The sequence below is a fragment of the Cebus imitator genome, unplaced genomic scaffold (genome assembly GCF_001604975.1).
Source record: "Cebus imitator isolate Cc_AM_T3 unplaced genomic scaffold, Cebus_imitator-1.0 Scaffold413, whole genome shotgun sequence".
In the NCBI taxonomy this organism is placed as follows: domain Eukaryota; kingdom Metazoa; phylum Chordata; class Mammalia; order Primates; family Cebidae; genus Cebus; species Cebus imitator.
Window position 1 is genome coordinate 1,166,222 of NW_016107728.1, and position 18,920 is coordinate 1,185,141.

At 34.2% G+C, this 18,920-nt stretch overlaps 2 protein-coding genes across 3 annotated transcripts in view; one reads left to right on the top strand and one right to left on the bottom strand.

Moving 5' to 3' along the window:
• The window catches only part of TUBE1 (tubulin epsilon 1), an 18,352-nt gene extending 4,137 nt beyond the window's left edge, over positions 1 to 14,215 (top strand). Inside the window, exons 5-13 of one of the 2 annotated variants that reach the window (XM_017509237.2) lie at positions 2,129 to 2,244; positions 3,607 to 3,728; positions 5,136 to 5,323; positions 5,536 to 5,711; positions 6,785 to 6,925; positions 8,733 to 8,873; positions 9,544 to 9,718; positions 10,048 to 10,202; positions 13,957 to 14,215. In XM_017509237.2, coding sequence (XP_017364726.1) covers positions 2,129 to 2,244; positions 3,607 to 3,728; positions 5,136 to 5,323; positions 5,536 to 5,711; positions 6,785 to 6,925; positions 8,733 to 8,873; positions 9,544 to 9,718; positions 10,048 to 10,202; positions 13,957 to 13,984 — 1,242 coding nt within the window. In that variant the 3' untranslated portion in view covers positions 13,985 to 14,215. Of the gene's footprint in view, positions 1 to 2,128; positions 2,245 to 3,606; positions 3,729 to 5,135; positions 5,324 to 5,535; positions 5,712 to 6,784; positions 6,926 to 8,732; positions 8,874 to 9,543; positions 9,719 to 10,047; positions 10,565 to 13,956 lie in introns of those variants that run through there. The other variant, XM_017509239.2, reaches the window with a different exon arrangement.
• The window catches only part of CCN6 (cellular communication network factor 6), a 17,857-nt gene continuing 11,110 nt past the window's right edge, over positions 12,174 to 18,920 (bottom strand). Inside the window, exons 3-5 of the mRNA XM_017509240.2 lie at positions 17,161 to 17,403; positions 13,884 to 14,077; positions 12,174 to 12,635 (exon numbers count right to left, since the gene is read on the bottom strand). Of these exons, the coding sequence (XP_017364729.1) occupies positions 12,354 to 12,635; positions 13,884 to 14,077; positions 17,161 to 17,403 (719 nt within the window). The 3' untranslated portion in view covers positions 12,174 to 12,353. The remainder of the gene's footprint in view (positions 12,636 to 13,883; positions 14,078 to 17,160; positions 17,404 to 18,920) is intronic.

The window sequence follows — 18,920 nt, forward strand, 5'->3', positions numbered from 1 at the left end:
AAAAAAAAAAAAAAAAAAAAGGAAGTTTAAATGTTATGGAAGGAATTGCAGTGCTAAAGATCAGACCTGGTGTAGTAGCTAAAAGACTAGTGTGCAGTAGTTTTGTGACATCTGGGAATCATCACCTTGTATCTGCGATCTCTGATGTCCTTGGAAAACAAAACTTAGGGCAAAAATTATGTGCTTGCAGGCTGTTATGTTAATTGATTAACACAGTATACTTCATGATATAGAGCGAACTGATATCCCAATATAAATCTTAGAGAAAAAGAGACTGACATTTCCTAGACTACTCCCAATTGAATCTTTTCAGTGAGCAGATTGAGAGGTGGAGGAAACACTATTAGGAAAAAGTAAATCGGTGTGGTTTTGTAGCCTTTGACTTTTTTTCAGAGAAGGTACTCTTCCATTTTCTCCTTAGGAGCCCTTGGTATTATGTGATTGTGGTCACTGAAGAGTCCAGGCTTCACAAAATAACTTGGTGCTTGGGTTCTTCCACTGTGTTCAGTTTCTTAGGTTAATAAATACTCAGAATTTTGTAAATCCTATGTTATACTCAGGGGAAAGCCAGGTGACTCTGAAAGGAAGTACAAACATCAAATCCTGGAACAGTTGTGTCTCCAGACCTTGGATACCTAAGTGAAGAACCCAAAATACTCTCCCAAAGTTTAGTTTAATTTCCAAAGGAAAATCAAGGGCCTGATATAACTAAGGAAGGTCTAGAAGAGTTATGTCAGGATTTTAATGTTAAGTGACTAGGACAGTGTTGATTGTATCAAAACTCCTTTCAGGAGGTACCTGAATATCAGTTTGTATTTTCATATTGCTTCGCTTGCCGGATAGTAGAGTAATTGAGAGTGTGATTTATGTACATTTAATCTTCCACATACCTCAATAAATCTGTCTTGGAATGAGACCAGTATAATCTAATTTATTTTTCTTTTTTAATCTTACAACTTGTAGTACTACAATTTACCCATACAGTAAAGTCTCTCTTTGGTTGGTTTAGGTATTAAAGTCAGCATTTGAGGTCAAAATTGCATATTGTCAGAAATATCCTTGAAAATACCTAACATTGCCAAACATAATCCTATATAGTCCTGTGTATGAAAAGGACACAGCCCTGTGGATGAATATGATCGCTCTATATAAAGGAGCACATTTATAAGACAGTTTTATAGTCTTTATGATATACTGCTGTATTATTTTATTTGTATATCTTAAAGTAACATGGTTAACACAAATGATTAAATTCACTGCTTAATGTTATATGGTCACAGAACTAAAAGCCATGAACTAAGCATTTCCTCTGTGACATTGAAACAAAGAGTTAACAAATCATTTTTTAGTGTACCCTAAGGTTATTGCAGAATTTGTTCAGTTTTGCTTTTTTATTTAACTCTATTTAGTTTACTTTTTCACTCTTCTTCCTCACTGTAGAATATATGGAAACTACAGGGAAGTAGGAGGACGGGACATATAATCCTACTGCCAAGCCATCCCTGCTTTACATTTTACAGTATTTCCTTCATCTTTTTTTCTTTCTATAATGAATTTTGTGTTTTATATTCTCATTTCTTCTTAGGAGTATGGGTTTTTTGGTCGTGTCAGCTAAGAATTAGATTGTGAATTATTTGGGGGAAGGGACCATGTTGTCATTTTTGACATCTGTCCAGCGTCTTTGCTTTGCACATAATGGTAAATTTACTCATTCGAATTGGACAGTTTTGGGCTGTGGTTCATAAAGAACAGCATGATTGTTCCCAGTATGCAAATACATTAATGCATCCTATATTTTTTGAGAACTTGTTCTGGTTAAGGTTGCCTTCTAAATTTCTGAGACCTTGTTAAAAATTCATTGAGGGGATTATTCTTGGGTCTTTTTCCCACCACTAGGCATTTTGGAGTAGAATAAAAGAATTTAGAATTCATTTTTTAATTGGATTCCACCTTTCAAACAGAGTGAAATTCTTTTTTAATTTTTACAACGGATTCTACATAAAGTTTTTAATTAAGCTTAAACTATAAAAAGAACAGTGCAATATTCAGTGCATAAATTCTTTTCATTTACAGAGCGAATAACTCTAAAAGGAAAATACACTAATTAGATTTTATTTTTCTTTCTCAGGCCATCTTGATTGATATGGAAGAAGGGGTAGTGAATGAAATTCTGCAGGGACCACTGAGAGATGTATTTGATACGAATCAGCTCATCACTGATATTTCTGGCTCAGGAAATAATTGGTGAGAATACACAGTGTAAAAATTAAATGTCTTCTGAAAAAAAAAAAAAGAGCAACCTTTCCTTCATTCTGAGATTCTGCTGATATGAAATAAGATGCGATTTGCCGCAGGCCTTTAAGCCCACAACCTTAAGAAATGGTGGTGTTTTAATGCTTGGAAGCCACCTGTATTTACTCCTAGTTTCTTCTAACTTTTTAAAAGAAAAATTATGAAAAATTAATTTGCTGAATTTCTTTTTATAAATTGATTCTTGAAGAACACTTAATTGTGACAAATATTTTAAGTACTTTCATAAACTCTTATCTATATTATTTGACTGGCTCTCAAGTTGTCCAATTGGTCAGCTGTAACAGAATTGATACGGATGCAAGCCAGACCAGTATCCTAGCATTCAAGCTGAGCCTGAGGCTGTTTTGACCCTTGAGTATATAATGGTCTCCTTACTTCGAAAAAAGCTTCAACAGTGATCACTTGGGAATTCACACTGAGACTGTTTTGCTGTTTTTTAGAAATTAAGTAGCTCCCTGTTATTTGCAAATCTCTCATACTCATTATTTTCACTGTTTGCAGCCAATTCCCCAGGTACATAATGTGGAATGATGTATAATTTTACTAAAGCATAAATTTGAAACTTGTGTTCCCAGAGACTTATCTGGGGAGAACCAGTCACTTAGTAAGTGAGCCCACCTGACCCCCTAACTGCATTTTCCGTAATTGTTGTGTAACTTATATGTAGCTTTTGAGTTATACCTGACTGAATGTTATGGGAAAACACTTTGTTTTAATTCATAATAGTGATATTTGCAAATTTGGACAACTGAAAAAACTTGCAAAGCCGCATGAATATCAATTTCTACTATATGCCATTTTATCTAATAACATGATATGACCATTTTTTTCTCGTGTATAAAACCAGAATAGGTTTGTTGAAAATTTTTTATTTTCAGTGTCTGTAGTTTGCCACATTTTGCTTTTTAATATGTAAAATCCACTACAATTCAGAAATTACCTTAAATGGAGAGAAGAAAAATTATGTAAGTGAAATCTTGTTTTTTTGGAATTGTACCTTAAGAGAAAGGTTGAGAAGGTAAATTTAGAAAATCATAGTTAAATATTCATTACTAATGAGCTTACTTATCCATATATTTGAGGATTAGAGATATTGAATATTTGTTAAGTTTTCCATCTAGTATCTTCAGGATATTGTATGATTTATTTACAGGAAACAAAAATAGATTTTTACTTAGTTCAATAAAAATACTTTTCAAATTTGTTTAAAATCCTTTCATTTAGATTAGAACTAATAAAATCGAAAAACAATACATGCAAGATTTTTTTTTAAATCTATATTTTTATTTTCAGGGCTGTGGGTCACAAAGTTTTCGGCAGTCTTTACCAAGACCAGATTTTAGAGAAACTCAGAAAGTCGGCAGAGCAGTGTGATTGCTTGCAGTGTTTCTTTATAATACATTCCATGGGAGGAGGTAAAATTTTTCATTCATTTGCCTGTAACTGTTAAAGTGGGAATTCATTTTGCAAACACAAGTCTTGTTTTTAGACCTGTTCTTGCTAAAGATGGAACTATTCAGTGTGTGTATGGTTTAAGCATATAAACATACACCTTTTTATCTTAAAATTTTGTGGAATTATGTCACTATTTTCTTTTTGTTTGTTTGTTTTTGTTAATATAAGCCGTCTTAAGAGTCAACAGAACTATGTTGGAAAGTTTTTTTTTTATCTTTAGTTTCTTTTACAGAACATTCAGCTACTTTTCAGGATGTATGAGCTTTTGAGGAACGCTGACTTTCTCCTCAGAGTTTGCTTGTACAGTCCTGTTTCCTAGAGTGAAGCATTTCTGACATGTTCATAATGTGTGCTTGCCAAAGGATATCAATCCCCTTTAACTACCTTCAAACCTTTCTTGTCTCAATGGTGTTAATCTATTTATTAGTTTCATAGCCCCCTAATAGTTCACAACTCAGTTTGAAAAACAACCAGATTAGAGGATTCCAGTTTTAAGTTCTGAAAATTTTCTGAATTTATGTAAATATAACTTTATGTGTCAGAAAATTGATGAGATTCCTAGAGTTTCTGCTTTTAAATAAGTGGGTTTCATATTTGAAAATTTTTGAAATTTGAGGTCAATGTGCTTAATTGTAAACAATTTTAACTCAGTATTTAAGTTGCTTCCTGACATAATAGTTTTCCTTGTTAAGATTGTGTAGATACTACAATAAAGCTGTCCAGTTAGTTTTCTTAAATTGCTTAATATCAAGTGTAGACTGAATACTGTCATAGTTGAATTTTTTACTTGTGCATGTGCATTCGGTTCTTGTGGCATTATATAGCTATAACTTAAATATGAAAAGGAGTAAAATATAGACGGCCCTCCCAAACTCACCGTCAGAGCCAGTGGTGGCATTCAGGACTTCATTTCCTGAATGTTGCCTTCATTTCCTTATCCAAAATTAGTTCGTTACTATATAATAACAGAAATAAGTTGAAAATTATTTACAAATACAAAATTCTGGCAAGGTGTGGTGGCTCATGCCTGTAATTCCAGAACTTTGGGAGGCCAAGGCAGAAGATTGCTTGAACCTAGGAGTTCAAGACCAGCCTGGGCGACGTAGGGAGACCCTGCCTTTACACAAATTAAAAAGTTAGCCAGGCATGGTGGCACATCCCTGCGGTCCCAGATACTTGGGAGGCTGAAAGCGGGAGGATCATTTGAGCCCAGGAGGCCAAGGCTGCACTGAACTGTGATTATGCTGCTGTACTCCAGCCTGGGTGACAGAGCAAGACCCTGTCTCAAAAAAAAATAAAGTTTCAAATTTCTCACAGTTATATTCTGAATCATTTATGCTAATTTTAAAAAATATTTTAATCCTCAGGAACAGGATCTGGACTTGGCACCTTTCTTTTAAAGATGCTTGAAGATGAATTCCCAGAAGTATACAGATTTGTAACTTCCATTTATCCTTCTGATGAGGATGATGTCATAACCTCACCTTATAATAGCATCTTGGCAATGAAGGAACTTAATGAACATGCAGACTGTGTGTTGCCCATTGACAATCAAGTAAGAAATTACATTGGAACTTTGGATAAATTTTATATATATTAGTCCTGTATTAGGTATATGTGTTTATATGAAACATTCTCTTCACTTTTCAACCTTCATATCTCAGAGAAAACATCAGTTTAAATTGCTTTTCTTTCTTTTTCCTAGTGGACTGTCATCTACGTCCCCTCTTCTTAATAGCTTCTCTCCCAATGTTTTTCCCTCAAAAGTCTTTATTTGACATCATTAGCAAAATCGACCTCATGGTGAATTCTGGAAAGTTGGGTACAACTGTGAAGCCAAAGAGTCTGGTTACTTCAAGTTCTGGGGCTTTAAAAAAGTGTCATAAGAAGCCCTTTGATGCAATGAACAACATTGTGGCAAATCTGCTGCTCAACCTAACAAGGTAATTCTATCCAGGGATAGTCAAAAACATTTATTGTGCTTTGGGTGATATTTTGAATTTTTGTAGTAGCATTTTTTAGTTATTCTAAACTATAGGAGCTGCTTCTGTTTTTATTTTGTCTTGTATTTTCTCTTCTTGGAGTGATCAAGCAGAATTTTAATTATATAACTCCAAAGCAGCATTTCACCAAGTATGTTCCATGCAATATTAATAGGTATCATATAAAAGATTTTGTGGTCGACACACTTGTGAAACACTTGGAAAAAATTAAACATTTTGTAGCTGTAGAATGTCCTAATCATTTAAACCCACTAATTTTACCTCCTCATTAGCAGGTCCAAAAGATTTCTGTGGCTTTTGGTATCAGAGATTGCTTTGACATTATTACATTCTAGATTATAGACCATTGAGGTTTTTAATTGTTTCTATAATAATTATTGACCTGTATGTGTTTAACTCAAATATAAAATTTGTTTTAAATAGAACATTTTTATATGTGTAATGAGCAACTATAATAGTATATTGGTTACACTTTAGGTAATCCAGAAACAAGAATTAGTTTAGGGCCAGGCATGGTGCCTCATGCCTGTAATCTCAGCACATTGGGAGGCCAAGGCTCAAGTATATAAAATACCGGTCCTGAGCCCAGGAGCTCAAGACCAGCCTGGAGCACATGGTGAAACCCCATCTCTATAGAAAATACAAAAGTTAGCCAAGCATGGTGGTATACACCTCCTGTAGTCTCAGCTGCTTGGGTGGCTGAGCTGGGAGGTGGCAGTTACAGGCAGCCAAGATCACACCACTGCACTCCAGCCTGGGCAACCAGAGCGAGACCCTATCTCCAAAAAAAAGAAAAAAAAAAAATTACTATAGATGTGTTGTGTGTTATATTTTACTTTATACATGATTGTTCATGATACTAAATTTCACTGTATGGAAGAAAAACACGTTTGCACCGAAGAACAGTGTACAAAAGAATTTGAGAAACTACTTGCTGAATAAATCGAGCTACATTTGAAGTGTATAATTTTAAAATTCAAAATTTTCTCATTATTTTAATGTTAACTTTTTAGCTCTGCAAGATTTGAAGGGTCCCTTAATATGGACCTTAGTGAAATCAGCATGAATTTAGTTCCTTTTCCCCGGCTTCATTATCTCGTGGCAAGCCTCACACCTCTATATACACTGGCAGATGTTAGCATTCCTCCTAGAAGGTAAGGTATAACTTTGTTTCCGTTTTTTGAGACCTCAAATTACTTTAAAAAAACATTTTTAAGAGAAAAAGTTGGCAATAACCATAGTTATTTCATTGTATCATCTTATCTGTGAGATGAATATATCTTTATTTAGAAGTAATTGTTGAAAAATACCAGTATTAAACTATTTGAACTTAAATCTAATGATTAAATTTGTAGGCTTATGAAAAGTGCTTTGAAGTCTGACAAGCAATGTTTGAATCCTAATTGTCACTTACTTGCTACAGGACCTTGGGCAAGTGACTTAAACTTTCTTAGTTTTTCACATCTGTAAAACTGAAATAGTACTTACCTCATATACTTATTGGTTAGATTAAATGAGAGTTTGTTTTAAAGCCACTATCACAGCCCAGCACCATAGAAGGATTTCAGATGTAACACTGTGTGTTTTCCACAACACCTTGCTTTATAACTGTGTGTCATTGTTAAGCATAAAGATTTCATCAGTATATTTAACAAAAAAATGTAGTTTTGAAAGATACTCTTAGCATATACATTGATGATGAGATTGAAAAATTCACAGTGACATTCACAGTTGAGTGAGGGAAAAGGTCTTGCCAAGCTCTGTAAGGGGACAGTATGTAAATAAGAAAGTGAAAACTAAATTGCTGAGTGCAGTGGCTCACACCTGTAATCCCAACACTCTGAAAGGACAAGATGGGAAGATCACTTGAGCCCAGGAGTTCAAGACCAGCTCGGGCAACATACTGAGACCCCATCTCTACAAAAAGAAAAATTTTTGAACTAGCCAGACATGGTGGTGTGCACCTGTACAGAAGAGCCTGAGGTGGGAGGATCACTTGAACCCAGGAGTTTGAGGCTGCAGTGAGCTATGATTGTGACACTGCTCTCTAGCCTGGGTAACAAAGCAAGACCCTCTCTAAAACAGATTAAAAATAATTTTTAGAAAAATTTTAAGCAAACTAAATTAAAGATTCTTTTTTATAATTAAAGTTTTAACAAGATAATTCTATACTTCGGGAATGTCACAAGTGATACTCGTTAAGTTTTTATTTAAGCCAACAGCAAATGACCACTTTGCCAACTAATAGCATGGGATGCTGATGACCTTAACAAGTTAAGCATCATACACAGTGTATGCAACATGGTGATCATTAAATGTCCATTGCCATCAGGCTAGCATAGGAGTCTGTGTATTGTTAGATATAAACTTTGTCAGTCACCTTTATTTTCTTTTGTCTTTTAGCCTTCAGTTAAAAGACGTAGGTTAAAAGTCTCTGCTTTTAGGAGCACTACTATGGAGTTTCATCTTTTACAGGAGAGCTTCACATTGTCCTTTGAGAATTTCCTCCTGTTAACTAATTTATGATATAATATATTTTACAAGGTAATAGTCTTAATGTTATAGGCTTTTAATTACTTTTAATAATTTGGATACTGTGAAATAAATAAGGTATACTGAACTAAGTAATAATGATACAAGTTTCAAAAATCAGTACTACATAGAGTTCAGTAATGCTACAATCAACATTTTTTAGCTACCTGAGATCACCAATATACTGCAGAAGCTTTTCTCCCCCAGAAAAAAGAAAATATATTTTTTCCCTTCTCATATTTATCATCAAGATTGCTTCAAGAAAATTATAGTTATTTAATATTTTTAGAATATATATAATCTAATATTTTGTTAATATAATACCTAGTGTGATTTATTTACTTATAGAGGACTGTCTTCATTTTATAGTTACTCCATAGAAGAAAGAAGTAATATTTTATATAGACAATGACTCTTTCATTGTTGCAGATTGGATCAGATGTTTTCAGATGCCTTTAGTAAAGATCACCAGCTGCTTCGGGCAGACCCCAAACACAGTCTTTACCTTGCTTGTGCGCTCATGGTGAGAGGAAATGTACAAATTTCAGATCTTCGCAGAAATATTGAAAGGTGTGCTTTATATTTTTAAAGATAATTTGTGTCTGCTGCTTGGGACAGTGTGGCATAGTAGTTAACAGCTACTCTTCAAATTCTAGCAATGCCACTTACTAAAGTGTGACCTTGAACAAACTACTTAGTCTCTTTGTGCCTTGTTTTTTTCAAGTATAAAATAAGGATAATAATAGCACATAGTTTTTATTTAGGAGTATTAAATGATGTATGAGATATTTTATGAAAGTGTTCAGAAAATTGTAGCCAATAATTATTTTTATTACTGCTGCCACCGGCACTACTGCTGCTGCTGCTTCTGATTTTTGTTTTACTATTTAATTCTATGTATAAGAAAACTACTCTGTTGAATTACAAAGTAAGGAAGATAATACCTTCTTTTCTTTGTATCCCTAAATTCTAATCTTAAGGATTGAGTTTCTAGCTTCTTAAATCGCCATCACAGTCAATTTAATGTTCCCTTATTAAATGTCTCTTAGTTCACTATCAGACTATACCGTGTTACTCCCAATGGTAAAAAAATAGCTTGTAAACTAAGAAATTAGAATGATACCATCCATAATGTTCTAGTTTAACTAATACAAGCTGCAATAATAAGGCAGACATTTTTAGTGCCTTAGTTCTTACCTTTGAGCTGTGTGTGTTGTTTGTTTGTTTGTTTTAATCTCAGATTAAAACCATCTCTACAATTTGTCTCCTGGAATCAAGAAGGCTGGAAGACCAGCCTGTGTTCCATACCTCCTGTGGGCCATTCTCATTCATTGTTAGCTTTAGCAAATAACACTTGTGTGAAGCCCACCTTCATGGAACTGAAGGAGAGATACATGAGGCTCTACAAGAAAAAGGTAATTATCATACCCCTTTGTAACTGTATGTGTTAATTTGGGCTATTTAAGTATTTTCTTAAGAATTATGCTATTACAAATCAGGGTGATCTTTTCTATTATGTTCGTTGTACTGATTATAAATGAAGAGGAGAGGCTTACTTGTACTATTTTTACTCTAAATGAGAAATTTCATGAGTTTATAGGATTTATTCAATTTGACACAAGTTCTCTTTCAAATGTAGAGCTGAATGAACTCTAATTTTAATAAGGAATAGTTACTTTATAGGATAGTTGTAGGTATTAAAGTTCCTGAAATGGTAAATGTTACCAAATTTTTTAATTTATAGGCTCACCTTCATCACTATCTACAAGTTGAAGGGATGGAAGAAAGCTGTTTCACAGAAGCTGTGTCATCTTTATCAGCACTCATACAGGAATATAACCAACTGGATGCCACAAAAAACATGCCTGTGCAAGATTTACCCAGACTAAGCATAGCTGTGTAAATAAGAAAACCCCAAAAATACTTTCTTAATCTCACATTGTTTTTTCTGACCTGTTTCAGCATTTTTGTGATTCGGAAAGTCCAGGTTTTTTGTTGTTGCTGTTGTTTTTTTTTTCATATTTTCATGAGATATTTTTGTCTAAAAGAGTGAGTTCTTTTTAATCACAGTTTGTTGGTAATACCAATATGTGCAATTAGTGAAATCCTAGTACATTAACTTCAAACATTTCTCTTCAGCAAAGTCCCTTTTTCTAAAATTGAAAGAACAGAGTTCTTGAATATTTTGCTATATTTATAGCCTCATATTTAGGCATTTATGCACTGATAATTATGTCTTCAATAAAAGTCTTGTACAGATATATTTTTTGTAAGTATTTATGATTTATATCTTAATATTCTATTTAAGTTCTCTTGATTCCATATAAGTAGTTATTGGGAGTAGAAGAATACAATATAAATATTTCCGTGTAATATCCACTAACTTTTCAGGCATAGGTTTTATTACAACTGTTAAGGAGGTTTTGTTTCTTCTTTAGATAACAACTGGTTTGCTCAAAAAGATCCTAATTTGTACATTAAAATTTATTTGCATTAAACTTTTTTTTTTTTTTTTTTTTTNAGTCTCACTTTGTCTCCCAGGCTGGAGTTCAGTAGTCCAATCTCGGCTCACTGCAACCTCCACCTCCTGGGTTTAAGTGATTCTCCTGCCTCTGCCTCCTGAGTAGCTGAGACTACGGGCATGCCCCACAATGCCCAGCTAATTTTTGTATTTTTTTTTTTTTAAGTAGAAATGGTTTTACCACATTGGTCAGGTTCATTTTGAACTCCTGACCCCGTGATCTGCTCACCTTGGCCTCCTAAAGTGCCGGGATTACAGGTGTGAGCCACCGCAACCGTCCTAAACTTTTAAAATAATTGCTTTCTTATCAAACCATTTATTTTATAATAAATGTTCATATTTTTAAACAGTGCTACTTGTTATTGTTTTGCATGTCATTTATATAAATGAACAGAACATTACTAAGCTTGATAACTTCTTCCAAAGTTTCCAATAAATGGCTATAATTGTTCCAGTTACTGTAATCTTCAGTTCTAGCCTTATCATTAATATATTTTTAATAACAATTTATACTTGAGATCCACAGGCTAATTTTAAGTTTTATTCCTTATGTTTCTTTTCTTTGCAAAGTAATGATACTGTTCTTGGTCTTTGTATTGGATATTTAATTTTTGCAATATTTGATATAGAAAAATTTAGTTTGCAGTTGTTAACAATGGCCGGAAAAGTTGCATTTTCTCCTTTCCAAAAGAAACTGATACTCAACATCAGGCAATGAAAAGTATAAATATATTTATAGCTTAATCTTATTTCTGTTCAGGAATTAATCTAGAATCTTACGTGCCTCTATAATGATTTATCAACTAATAGACACCTAGGCTACATTGTCAAATAAAGATTAAATTTTTTAAATTGAGTATGCTTGTTTATTTTTCCCCCAAAGGAGTCTCACTCTGCCATGCCAGTGCAGTGGTGTGATCTCAGCTCACTGCAACCTCCACTGCCTGGGTTCAAGTGATTCTTCTGCCTCAGCCTCCCAGGTAGCTGGGATTACAGGCATGCACCACCACACCAGCTAATTTTTGTACTTTTTTAAATTAGAGACAGGGCTTCACCATGTTAGCCACGCTGGTTTCAAACTCCTGACCTCAAATGATCTGCCTGCCTCAGCCTACCGAAGTGCTAGGATTACAGGCATGAGCCACTACGCCCAGCCTAAAATTTAGTATGCTTTTTTACACATCTTCAGCAAGTATTCCAGATTATTTTTTTTAATATTTTCTTGTAAATTGCATAATTTTTTCATATACAAAATGCTTAGATGATACCAAATGTCTGTGTATTATGTAATTATATTTTAGAAATGAGTTCAATTTTTAAGTTTTTCAAATTTTGCATATATTTTTAGGAGAACTTTTTTAAAAAACTTCTAATGCCTTAAATTTAGTGATCTGAGGATAGCTAGGCATTCTTACTGTTTTAAACAAAAAGATTTGCCAACATTTTATACTCTAATTTTTTTATTATATGACAGGATTGACTACTTTTCATCCATTTGCTTGGATGAATCTTGAGCTTGGATGAATCTTTTACAGAATCTCGAGCTCAGAAAATATATCTCCAGGTTCTCTGCAGTTTCTCTGACATACACAAGATGTAATCCACAGCATCTTCCATTTAAATGACCCCTCATTTGGGCAATCAAATTGAATAGTAATCATTTTAGACTTATTAGGGATACAGCATCTCTTATCCAAGCATACTCCACAAAAAGTGGGTTTGTAACTCTGAGCACTTGAGCATCCAGAAAAGACAAATTTTTCAGCTTTGGAGAGTTGGAAAGTAGGTTGGCATGTTTTTCCTTTGGGGATCTGAAAAGATACATAAAATTAAGAAGTCATTCTTTAAATTTTATTATAATAGTTTAGAAAAATGTAGAATATTTTATAGCACAAATAAAATTATTTGGAGGCATTAATAAGAGTTGTTCTGTAGTGATTTCCAGCACTCTCTTTTCTCTGCCCTTAAGATGCCCTTCTCACCAGATGTCTGTCCCCTCTCTTCTTACTCCATCGTATTTATAACACCCACACCTCAATGTTTTTTGCCCTCTATTCTTTACTCAGTTTCACAATAGACATTCCTGTTTTGTTTAATATCAAGGGCCATGTCTTATTAAATACCTGCCTAAGACTTAGCAACTTTCATAACATAGCCCAGTTTTGGGTGGATGGATAGATGAGTAATTTAATCCTAATCTCTTTAAAACTGAGGCATCAACTTGCTAATGTGATAGAGAATAACTTGAGGGTAGGAAGGATTTTGTAGCATTTCTAAAAATTACTCTTTTTGAGACAGACATCCTGCCTAGTTCAAGAAGTATTTACCAGACAATCTTAGGGTAAATATTTTCTCATAATGCTTTAGCAAGTTTGCTATGTAAACATAGAGCATTTTGGAAACACTGTGGTCTCCTTCCAAGTTAGTGATATATAACTAAGATGAGAACTTCTCTACTCCAATGTTCATAATCTCTGTTTTCATAATTATAGGGTAGCAACCAAAGTCTTTTATTCATAATAGAGAGAAAAGTTAGAATCTGCTATATTTAGTAATATTTTCCCCACAAGTTGCAGTTAGATTAATATCTTTTCCTCTGAAATAGTTTGACTTTAAGCATTATAATTAGATTATTTTATTTTTGTAAGAACTAAACACCATCCCTCCCTCTAAAACCCACACATACTTGCTTTTCAGGAATCTCTTTATATTGAATTATAATTAAGTTAAATCATTTAAACTTGGCCAGGCATGGTGGCTCTCAGCTGTAATTCCAGCACTTTGGGAGGCCAAAGGGTGGATTACCTGAGGCCAGGAGTTCGAGACTAGCCTGGCCAACATGGTGAAACCACATCTCTACTAAAAATATAAAAATTAGCCAGGTGTGATGGCAGGTGCCTAGCAGTAATCCCAGCTACTCGGTGGCTGAGGCAGGATAATCACTTGAACCCGGAGGTGAAGGTTGCAGTGAGCTGAGATTGCACCACTGCACTCTAGCCTGGGTGACAGAGCCAGACTCTGTCTCAAAAAAAAAAAAACAAAATCTATTTAAACTTTACCTTTATTGTCTTTAATATATTGCTGTCACAAGGCTGAATGTAACACAATCTTTTCTCTTTTCTCATTTCACAGTTGCTGTTTTCATTGGTTACCCTATTAGATATTCCCATCCCACATGTTCTGGAGCAGGCAGTCCACTTTGTTGCTTGCACAAGACATTTTTTTTTCCAAATAAGTGGGAGATTTCTATAATCTAAAACAAAGGGAGAAAAGTATGTATGTATACATATAAATTATAGATAGATAATTTTTAATCATGTTTAACCTAATATTTAAGAAATCTGAATTTTTTTATATAATGTAATTCAGAATAAAGAAGCTGATGGTCTAATTTATCATTCTGTCTCCCTCTTTCCCAATCCCAAAATTACCTTTCAATCAAGTATTACAGTCTAATCTCTAAGAAGGAATAAAAATACTTTATCTTAGAAAAAGTGAGATTTACTCATTTGCATCTTTCTGCTTAGCCTGTCTTCTGAATACTAAATGTAAGCTTATGTTCTTGTTGATAAGTTGTCTTTTCCCTGGTTCTTGCCTCATTATTTAACAGACATTGAAATGAAAATTAAGGAATTTGAGATATTGATCAGAACAGTGTGATCTTAATGTTAACTTTCATGATATGTTAAAATCTAAAATACAAAAATTATGTTTGAGAATTAGACTATCAATGAAAGGATTTCTTCCATTTGTTTTAATCTAGTCTTTTAGAAAACTAAGTAATATTACACTGAACTAAACTATCTAATCATTTATATACAAAGTCATTGCAAAAGGATAATTTCATTCATCCAACTTAATTTCAATACTCCTTGTGTTAATCAGGCCCGAGGCACTCTCCAATTGGCTATGATTTCAGATTACTTATGAAAAAACTGAATGAATGGATCAATAGATGAGTCAGTGAGTGAGTAGATAGAGCCCCTCCAATGTCTACTGCTAAGGAGAAATAGAAGAGGGTAATAATGAGAATATAAGAGGGTATAATAATTCTCCCATTTCTGTGTAAGGTCATTGGGAGCTTTTTGTTATAAATGAATCAGGCCCTTGGCTCATTTTAAGCAGACTACATATTGACTTGTCGTCTCAAGGCATTTCCTTAAAGTAAATGTGCATCTTGAAATGGATGCTTTGGAGTGTGGTTGTGATTTGATTCTGCATAGCAAAATTCTGGCTATATTACTTCAAAAAATCAATTTACAACTTGAAAAAGACTCAGAAAAAAAATGCCTTCTTCATAGGAAATAGTCTCTTTTAAATATGTGCTATCTTTGAATTGATGGTATGATACTGCTTTTAGTGTTATTACAGTAGAATCTGTCACAATTGCACATAGAACTGAGGGAGAGGAAGTAGAAACGTGAAGATACCTGGAAGGTAGACAACAGTTTAAAGACCTCAATGCAGGAAGCAGATTAGAAGCCTGGCACGTATCTGCAATAAATAAAGGCAGGTTAGATTACCGTGGTACAGTAATCCCACTTGTTAAACCAAGAGCTGTAGTTCAGGAGTTTAACATTCATTAAAAAGCAAGAAAACTAGAAGAGATTTTTGAAACAAAGCTTAGTGTTTGGTGAGCAATGAAAAAAGCATGAGGGCATTATGTCATTGCATGCTTCATACTGACCTAGCAAAAGCTAGATTCCAACCAGAGACTATATAAATTACCATCACAAATTTTTCTTAAAGTTTGTGTTTTTATCATTGTGGTTAATTTTAAAAGCCAAATTCCTGTGTGGGCCGTAAACATAATTTCACAGTTAAGCAAAGAAGAGACCTTAGACTGAACGTCTTCTTCCTTTGAAACACATCCAGGTCTAAATCTCAAATACCAGAGAACATTTCAGGAGATTTTCTTGTTTTACGTGACAAAGCACTAACTACTAAGACTGACTATCGGATGCTTCTCCCAACCAAGGTCAAAGTAAATCCACTGAACTGCTCTAAATTCTCAGATGAGACCAACTTGAACTTGATCCAAAGGGCTTTACTTGTGGAAAACTGCTCTAAGGTAATCTTTCCAGGGAAGTTTATGCATGGGTTCTAAGAGCCTTATATTGAATCAGTAAGATCCAATGCAGAAAACGAACTGTTCTGTACATTTTGAAAAATAAAAAAAAAATAAAGATATGGCTTATAATTTCAGAGATTTTAGAGCATTAGTAGTGTCATGCTGTCAACTGAACATGTATAGCAAATGCAAATTCACCACAACCTGGTAATTTTTTTTTCGAATTAATTGACAAAACTGGAGTTGCTGAGGATGTTCCCTTCATAGAGTTAGTTTTTAAATGCCTAAAATCCATTTCTCTGCTTATAGTTGCCTTTTTAAAATATCCACATAATAAAAGTGAACTTATGACTTGTTAACATATACAAGTATTCTGTATTTCCATGGCAACTCTCACAAAGCTCTAAACTTTAAGAAAAAGGCATTCTTGATTTCTGGTTGAGAATACAGATGTGAACAAGAACCAGACTTCAGTGTTGCCCCTTTTGGGTCCTTCCTCTTCTATACTTTATTTGCTGGTGGTTTTGAAACTCCTGTTCCCAAAATATGCTGATGCTTAAATAAAATGCTAACTTAGAGGAGACCAGAATACAAGGTTTATGAATAACGTAAGCTAACTGTTTGCAAATGGCCAGGTGCTCAAGATGAGTAATGAAGAGTCACACTTCATTTTTGTGAGTACATACATACATGGGTAACCTACTTAAAAATGTGTGTGTGTGTGTGTGTGTGTGTGTGTGTGTGTGTGTGTAGAGAGAGAAAGATTAGTAATTGAGCTTCAATTTCAAAGTGAATGAAAAGACTTCCTACTAGTTTTCTATTTTTAGAAATAATATATTTACAAGTTCCAAATATGTGGGGTTGCCATTTAAAATTTGGGGAAGTGGATGGTCAAATTTCTTGCCCATAATAGAACAATACAAATAAGTTGTTGCAGGGTGCATGTAAACAATATCTGGTCAATTTCCTTGAGAAGAGGTTGGGAATAAGCAGAGGTGTAAGATTTTAGAGGAGCTCCCTGATCTAGTAGATCTTTTAAAAATGTTTTTAAATGTTTTACCAGAAAATTCTAAAACATTATAAAATTTCCTTTTCAGACATTTATCCCTGTCTGAGGCAAAGATTGAGTAAGATGATGTACTCAAACTGTATCTCACTCTGACCACCAATCAATAAGTACTTAACTGGGTACCTGTGGTACATAAAAGGAACATAAAAGAATACCACCATGCTCATACATGAAAAATAGCTCTACTTTTGAGCACCTGGCATTGTTTTGTAGCTTGTTGAAAGCTGCTGTAGTAATGGTTCCAGGCCACAGTTTGACTGATCAGACTTCTTTCCACCTTTGGCTCCAGAGCAGTGACTGTCAGCCAGCTTTGGTATGAACAGAGGCGTGCATCCAATGGCCCCACTCACACAGAGGCAGCTAAACAAGGGGTTGGGCTGAAACACTTGGCCATTATGATAGTGTACCCCATTGAGCTCGCATCCAACAGCTACAAGGTCTGAAAAGTGAAAAGAGCAAAATCACCAAAGAAGCCATAACCTGTGACAGTCTGGACCTCCAATTATAAACCTGAGAAGAAATGGCTTATCTCCTTAATGAAGCATAGCTTTCAACCTCTTAGGTCTCGTTTGGAATTTCCTTCACAGGACATCTGTAGAAAGGTTTTTAAAATAAGGCTTTTTCATTATATTGTAGGCTATAAACCCCACATGGTCACTTCCAGAATTAAGACCAAGTAAAGACCCTGCAAAATCACGGTAAGCATAGCAGTTGATAATAAATCTGAGCTAGGTTGATGCTTAGTGAGACAGGTTTTCTCAGACATCCAAAATAGGCTAGGATATATTCTCAGAAAGACAGGATAAGTGACTATCTGAAAAAACTATAACTTAGTTAACTATGGAACTGCAAAGTACTGATGGTTTTTGTTAAGAGGTTGTAGGAGAGTTTCACTTCCTCTGAGGGGTATTCTTGGCCTTCTAGATCAGCTGTTCCCCAAGTATGGTCCTCTAACCCCTTGGCAGTACCTGAGACACTTTCAGGGGATCTGCAAGGTCAAAACTCTTTTCCAAATACTAAGGTGTGGCTGGCCTTTTTCACTGTGTTGGTATTTGCACTGGCGGTACAAAAGCAATCATGGCTAAACTGCTGGTGCCTTGGCATGAATCACACTGTAGAGGTAATCTTGTATTTTTCCTTGCAGGCACTTATACTTTAAAAGAGGTCGGGGGAGTTTTACTTAAGAATGTCCTTGATGGCATAGTAAAAAGTATTAATTTTATTAACTCTTAATTATCAAGTACTGGTCTTTTTAGTATTCTATGTGACAAAATGGGAAATATATATAGAATATTCTAGTGCAATAGCTGTCTTGAAACTTAAGCAAATAGCTGTCTCAGGGAAACTTAAGGAACTATGTCATTGGTAAAGTTGTGAGCTGAACTAACCACTTTTTTTAGTAGGAATTTACTTGAAGAAATGACTGACAATAAACTGGTTATTCAGACTTGGGTATTTTGGAAACTTTTTTTTTTTTTTTTAATGAGCAAAATAAGCCTGTCACTTCAAGGAAAACGACTGTGACAGCATTTTTTGCCAGTGAGAAAATTCAAGATTTCAAGGAAAAATCAGAATTTTGGAAAACTCGTATCCATCACTGAAATCTTTGTATTTATCCAATATGTAGATTCTTCTGATGAGGATGATATTAATGTGATTTTTTTTTAGCATTACATAATTAAGTGTATCAATATTTTGGACATCTCTACATCACAGTAAACATATTTTCCAAATAAACAATGCATAGAATGGTAATATTATGCATGAATAAAAGATCTATTCCAAATGGGTCTTGGATAGACCAATGCATTTTAATGTCACGGAGCTGAAAGTTCATTGATGTGGTTTCAAATTCTCTGATGCAGCTAATTTTTAAGACACTATCACTTGTCAAGTTTTAATATAATATCAATAAACATAAGAGTATATTCACAATTATCAGAAAAACCTTTTAAA